Below are 6,874 nucleotides of genomic sequence, written 5' to 3' on the forward strand. Positions count from 1 at the left end.
TAGGTGTGAATGTGAGTGTGCTTGGTTGTCTGTCTCTAAGTGTAGCCCTGTGATAGACTGGTTACCTGTCCAGGTGAACTTGCCTTCACCCTGAGTCAGCTGGGATAGACTCCAGCCCCCCACGACCCTAGTGAGGATTAAGGTGTAGAGAGGATGGATGGATGGTTTTCATTTTGAACTTCTTCAGTGCAGCAGATTGTGATGAAATGCTGCCATCTGGTGGTGAAACCAGAGATCACAGCTTCTTTATTTCCATAACCTGCAACCACATGATCGTTTTTATCCAGACTGCATGCACTCCTGTGAATGTGTGTTTTTGCTAAGGAGAAAACAACACATTCACAATTTTAGCCATGTTCCTTGTGGCTCTGTGCAGGTGAAGAATATCGTGCAGCGCCTGGAGTGTTTCTGTCTCTCTCGGGAGAAGCTGGAGGAAGTTTCCGACCAGCTGACGAACGATCTGATCCGAGGTTTGGATAATTTGCATCCTGAGCCTCCTGTCAAGATGCTGCCCACCTTCATCAGGGCCACGCCGGACGGGACGGGTGAGTTTACTTCCTTCACCAAACTAGTTAAAGTAAAGAAACACTATTTGCATATTAAGTATATAAACTATGTCCTGCCCTGAGCTTGCTGGAAGTAAAACATGAAACCTTCAACCCTCTGGCAAGTTATCTTCAAGAAATCACCAAAATGACACCATCTATCAGAGCCAGAAAAGGTAAAAACAAAGTGCAGATGTTCACCTCCAGTGGTCCTCAGACTGCTCATCTGTTACTTGCAGCTCCATCAGAAGAATTAGTTGGAATTTTAACGTAAGCACTCATTGAACACAGTTAATTTAACTGCTGGATGTTTTTAAATCTGCCAGAAGAAGGAATCCTGTTCTCTGCAGAACGTCGTCTTGAGTCTAATCTGAATATATGTTGGTAAAGCTCTGTAGCCAGAAGTAAAACTTTCTATTTAAGCACATTTTCTGGATTAATAAGCAAATGATTCCACAGTTTCATACTTGTTCAATAAACGCTGTCACATTTTCACCTCAGCATAGATTAAAACAATCTGTTTGCCCTGATTTTCACGAAATGATGATTTCATTTGCTGCAGGTCTCTCCCCGTTCTTCTCCCCCCTTCCTGTCTCTCTCCACTGCTCTGATTAATCAAGACAAAAGCCAAAAAGAAAATTAAAAAAAAATAAAAACTTCTCCTGAAAAGACGCTTGAATTGAAAGTCAAAGACGAGACTGTAACAAAAGACACTAACAGAGTGCTAGTGCATAAAAACACCACAACAAGCAGCTTCATCATGATTTGTCATGCACTGCACTGATATGAATGCTTTAATAGTCACTTCGCTCCATCATCTGCTCGGTTGCTCTTCACTGCAGAAGAAGGCGACTATCTGGCGTTGGATCTCGGCGGGACGAACTTACGGGTTTTTCACGTCCGTGTGGTGAAGGAGAAGCGGGAAGTTCTGATGATGGACAGTAAGACCTGCAGCATCCCGCAGAAGATCATGCTGGGACCCGGAGAACAGGTGACACACACGACACCAACAAATAGTGAGACAGTCCACGAGTACAACAGTGTGATGGGAAGGAAGAAAAAAGCATCAAATTCAGCCCAAAGTGACACTTTTTAGTATTTTGTTTTGGCTCAACCTCAACAATCTGGAAAAATCTCACATTTTGAAATAGTGAACATTTGCTGCTTAAAAAAGCAGAATTTGTAACTATGCAGAAAAAAAAGCATGAATTAGTCTGAACAGCACATTTCCAGAGAGAAGCTAAAGAACATCTGTCTGTGTGTCCGTCCAGCTGTTCGACTACATTGCCGAACATCTCAGTAAATTCCTCAAGTCTCGGGACCTGAAGGGACAAACTCTTCCTCTGGGCTTCACCTTCTCCTTCCCCTGCGAGCAGAAGGCAATCGACGAGGTCTCACACAGCAAACACACAACAAAGACACAACACACACACTCTCTGATTTGCAGCTGTTTAGCTTGTGAGTAGGTTTGACCGCAAAGAGACAAAAACTACCAAAACCAGACACAAAGGGATGCAAGAGAAACCACAGAGACAGAAAACCACCAAAGAGATGCAGAACCAGCAGGAAAAAGACTCCAAATGACAAAAATGAGACACAAAACAACCACAAAAAGATGCAAAATGGCCACATGGAAATGCAAGTCACACAATACGACAACAAGGAGACAAAAACATGCAAGAATACCAAAAAATGAGGCACAACACTTACAAAGAGACGTGAAATGACCATAATAGGGGAAAAAAATTACTAGAATAAGACACAAAGTGACCACAGACAGACTCACACCAACAAAAGAGAAAGAATTGGACCACAAAGAGACAAAACAGAACAGAAGTGCTTCAGAGTATCACTCTATCAGTTTGTTTTCAGGTTTGAATCTCAACACAAGTCGAACATCTCGCTGCAGAATTAAAGCAGCTGTGAGGGCACGGCAACATCATCTTCACACTGATTGTGCTGCGCGACATTTCATTTTATTTATTTTTGACTGCACAGAGCATCCTGATCAGCTGGACCAAAGGCTTCAATTGCTCCGGTGTGGTGGGACAAGATGTGGTGAGGCTTCTGAAAGAGGCCATTCACAGGAGAGGGGTCAGTGTTTCTATAAAAACACTAGAAACTGTCATATTTAATCCTTTACAGGCTCCGTTTCTCTGCTCTCTGTTGTCTGAATGCGGCCGATTAAAGGCTCTCCGACGCTTTGCGATGCGACATAATGTGTGTGTAGGCAGGTTATTAGGCATTATAAATAGGAAAGACGTAAACACACCTGTCTGTGTGTTTCTTCTTCGCTGCAGGACTATGGTATCAGCTCGGTTGCCATGGCAAACGACACGGTGGGCACGATGATGAGCTGTGGCTACAGGGACCAGAGCTGTGAGATCGGCATGATCATCGGTAACCACACATCTGAATGCACGAGGCCTGACTTCAGCCCGACTGTTTCTGTGTGTCCGGATGTGAAGAAGATATTTGCATTTGTTTTATGGGTTTAAGTAAAGCCGACAACAAAGACACTTAAATCGACCTCATGTGACACTGTAGAGAGACGCAAAATGACGTAAAACCACCACAAAGAGACAAAAGATGACCTAAAAGAGACACAAAACCACCACAAACCAACACAAATGAACAAAAAAGTCACCAAACGACCACAGAGAGACACAAAGTATCGGCCAACAAACATAAAACAACCACAAACAGACACAAAATGAAAGAAAATAGATGCAAAACCACCGCAAAGAGACGCAAATTGACAAAAAAGACAACACAACCACAAAGGGACACAAAATGACCGAAAAGAGGCAGAAAATGACCACAAACAAATGCAAACGGCCTAAACAACCGTCCACCTATAGGTTTATTTAAGCTGCTCCTCTTCCTCTGCAGGGACGGGAACCAACGCCTGCTACATGGAGGAGATGAAGAACGTGAAGCGAGTGGAGGGCGAGGACGGCCGGATGTGCATCAACACAGAGTGGGGCGGCTTTGGAAATGACGGCTCCCTGGGAGATAAAAAAATAAACATCCTGACTGATTTCGACAGGTTGGTGGACCAGAAGTCCATCAACCACGGCCACTACATGTACGTAGGATGATCAAAGGGATGCTAGTGGCTCGTCTGGGGATGCTAGTGAAAAAACTTGGGATGCTGGTGGATGGGCTGGAAATGCTCCTTGGTTAGCTTCGGGATAGTGTTAAGTGAAGGAACACTCGTGACTAGAATAAGGATCACATTCCAAACTAGGAAGGCTAGTGCATCCTAGTACAGGGGTTCTAGATTCTAGACTAGGTATGGTAGGGACTAGTCTAGAGATGCTTTGGTTAGTTTAGAGATTATAGAGAATGGCTAAGGAATTCTACTGACTAGGGCTACAAGGTGGTTATCACCATTGCCTCACAGCAAGAAGGTTGCTGGTTCGTATCCCGGTGAGGACACTCAGAATCTTTTTGCGTGGAGTTTGTATGTTCTCCTTGTGCAGCGAGGGTTCTCTCCAGGTTCTCCACCTTCCTCCTACAGTCCAAAAACATCCATCCATCCATCCATTATCTATACACTGCTTAATCCTCACTGGGTTTGCCAGGGGGCTGGAGTCTATCCCAGGGTGAAGGCAGGAGACACCCTGGACAGGTCACCAGTCTATCGCAGGGCTACACTTCGAGACAGACAACCAAGCACACCCACATTCGCACCTACAGACAATTTAGAATCACCAATTAACCTCAACACCTAGCAATGCTAGTGATGGGAAATCCAACGGACATGCCAGGGACTACCCTAGGAGTGCTTGTAATGACCAAGGGGAATGCTAGTGACTATGTACCATTGCTAGTCAGTAGCCTAGAAAAGCTAGTTGATAGCTTAGGGATTTGAGACTGGGAAAGCTAGTTGCTAGCCTAGGGCGGCTAGTGGATAGCCTAGAAAGTCCTAGCTGGTCCGTATGCTAGAAATGTAAGTGTCTACTGTAGCGATGCTGATGACTATCGATGGGAATGCTCATGACTCCTCAAGATGCCAGTTACTGTGTTCTGGATAATTTTTCATCTGTTCTGTCCTTAACATTTGTCTCCTTCTGCAGTTTTGAGAAAATGATCAGCGGTATGTATCTGGGGGAAATTGTTCGGCTGGTGCTGGTGAAGCTGACGGAGGACAACCTGCTGTTTAAAGGACAAACGTCCGAGGCGCTCATGACTCCGGGACAATTTAAGACAAAGTTTATCTCTGAGATCGAAGAGTGAGTGGCCTTGTCTTGTGTCACTGTTAATTCTAATTATTTGACCAGAAGTCTTAGTGATGACTAAGTTTTTCCTCCATGTTCCTCGTGGTTCAGGCCAGACAGCGGTCTGGAAAACGCCCAGAAGATTCTGACGGCGTTGGGTCTGAATTGGGATCCGGTCGACGCCTGTGTGGTGCGTCTAGTCTGTGATACCATCTCCTCACGCTCTGCCCGTCTCTGTGCTGCTGCCCTGGCAACCATCGCCAACCGTATCCGTGTCAACCGTGGGTTGGACCGTCTCAAGACCACGGTGGGGGTGGATGGGGCGGTCTACAAAAAACACCCCAAGTAGGACTTAACACACAGATAAATAAGTGACATGTTATCACGAAAATGTAGTTATGTGTCAGTTATACAAAAACACAGGGGGCTATAAGGAATATTATTTAATAAAATCTGAGTATTGATGATCAGAGTGATCAGAGACAGAACAGTCCTACCAAAGACACACTGAGTAACTTATGGGAGGCCGACTCATGTTGTCCTGCTGCACTCACTTGTGCTGTTTTGTAGCCACTGACAGCTGTATGACACGTGACTTTTCAACATTCTAACTATAAATCATGGTTGCTAGCCTAGCAATGCTAGTCACTGCCTGAGGGATTCTAGGAGCTAGTGTAGGGCTGCTAATCACTAGCTTAGGGATACTGGTGACAAGCTTGCAGATTTTAGTCAATACACTATGGATGTTAGTGTATGGATGCTAATAAATAGCATAAGGATGCTAATGCTCAGGCTAGCAATGTTAGTCACGACACAAGAGATACTGGTAATGAGCCTGTAAATGCAAATCACTACCTTAGGGATTCTGGTGACAAGCCAAACAATGCTCGTCGAAACTCTTTAGTATCGCTTCAGAATGACAAAGAAAGGTTCGTTAACTAGTTTAGAAATGCTAGTAGTCTAGCCTAGAAAAAATATTGCCTACATTAGCGATGCTAGTCAACGGGCAAGTAATACTAATAACTTGGTTCGAAATGGTCGTGAATAGCAAAGGATTGCTGGTGACTTACTTATAGGTATGGTAGCCGCTAGACTCGGAATGCTTGTGGCTAACTAAGGAATACTAATCCATCCACCATCCACTGGTTCCAGGGATCTGTGGTGTGGCAGTGTGGCATGTTCCAGACAGAAGCTGGCCCAGGTTGGCGTTTTGGTGGCGGGAGATGCAAGTAGAAAATCCAGATGAGATGACTGGAAAGACAGAATCGGATGAGAAACAGCTGGTGGGGTCTTCAGGCAGCGGAGCGGGTCAGAATGGAAGTAGTTTACGGACTGGCGTCAAGTTGTGGTCTGCTTGTGCTTTTTATGTGAAGAGCAGGATTGAAGAATGAGGAGACCACTCCCCGCTGCAGCTGGAAATGAACTGTGATTGCAGATGAGTTGCACCTGCCCTCCACCGGCATGCACACACCGTCTGGAGAAAGGAGGAGGGTGAAATCCTGCCGCTAGAGGGAGCCAGAGGTGGAGGGCATGACAAGACCAAAAGCTATTGGTCCCTTTTGGGATGTTAGGGAATAGCTAAGGACTGCTTGTAACCAGCTAACCTTGGGATGCTAATGACTTGCCTGGCGATGCCAGTGGCTTTTTACTAATTGAGAACTGTTATTGGCTAGCTTAACTATCTTAGGCTTGCTGGTGGCTAGTACAGGTGGCTGGTGGCTAGCCTAGAAATGCTATTGCCTAGCTAGTGGCTAGTGCTAGTGGTGAGCATAGGAGTGCCAGTTGCTCGCAATAGACATGCTGTTGGATAGTCTAGAAATGCTGTTGGCTAGTTTAGGGATGGTAGTGACTAGCTTAGGCATGCTACTTGCTACGCTAGGAATGCTAGATGTCCAGTGAAGTCAGTTTCACAACCAGGGAGTTTCTGAACGAATAGCAGAACTCAGCAAGTGGGTGAATCGTGTCATACAGTGATCAGTCGTCAAATCAGTCGCTGGCTGCCAGAGAGGCATCGACATTAGAGCAGAATGATCAACGTCCTCTACACACCTGCCTCAGACTGAACACCTCAAATGTTCATCTGTCTCCTAATTTGTAGAAAATGAG

General features: G+C 45.3%; 1 protein-coding gene across 1 annotated transcript in view; it reads left to right on the forward strand.

The window, feature by feature from the left end:
- Window positions 1-6,874, forward strand: part of LOC103354674 (hexokinase-2-like) — a 39,209-nt gene that overhangs the window by 27,781 nt on the left and 4,554 nt on the right. Inside the window, exons 13-20 of the mRNA XM_008278119.1 lie at window positions 377-545; window positions 1,388-1,536; window positions 1,817-1,936; window positions 2,544-2,639; window positions 2,846-2,945; window positions 3,438-3,633; window positions 4,628-4,783; window positions 4,880-5,113. Coding sequence (XP_008276341.1) covers window positions 377-545; window positions 1,388-1,536; window positions 1,817-1,936; window positions 2,544-2,639; window positions 2,846-2,945; window positions 3,438-3,633; window positions 4,628-4,783; window positions 4,880-5,113 — 1,220 coding nt within the window. The remainder of the gene's footprint in view (window positions 1-376; window positions 546-1,387; window positions 1,537-1,816; window positions 1,937-2,543; window positions 2,640-2,845; window positions 2,946-3,437; window positions 3,634-4,627; window positions 4,784-4,879; window positions 5,114-6,874) is intronic.

Source organism: Stegastes partitus, unplaced genomic scaffold (genome assembly GCF_000690725.1).
Source record: "Stegastes partitus isolate 25-593 unplaced genomic scaffold, Stegastes_partitus-1.0.2 Scaffold115, whole genome shotgun sequence".
NCBI lineage: Eukaryota > Metazoa > Chordata > Actinopteri > Pomacentridae > Stegastes > Stegastes partitus.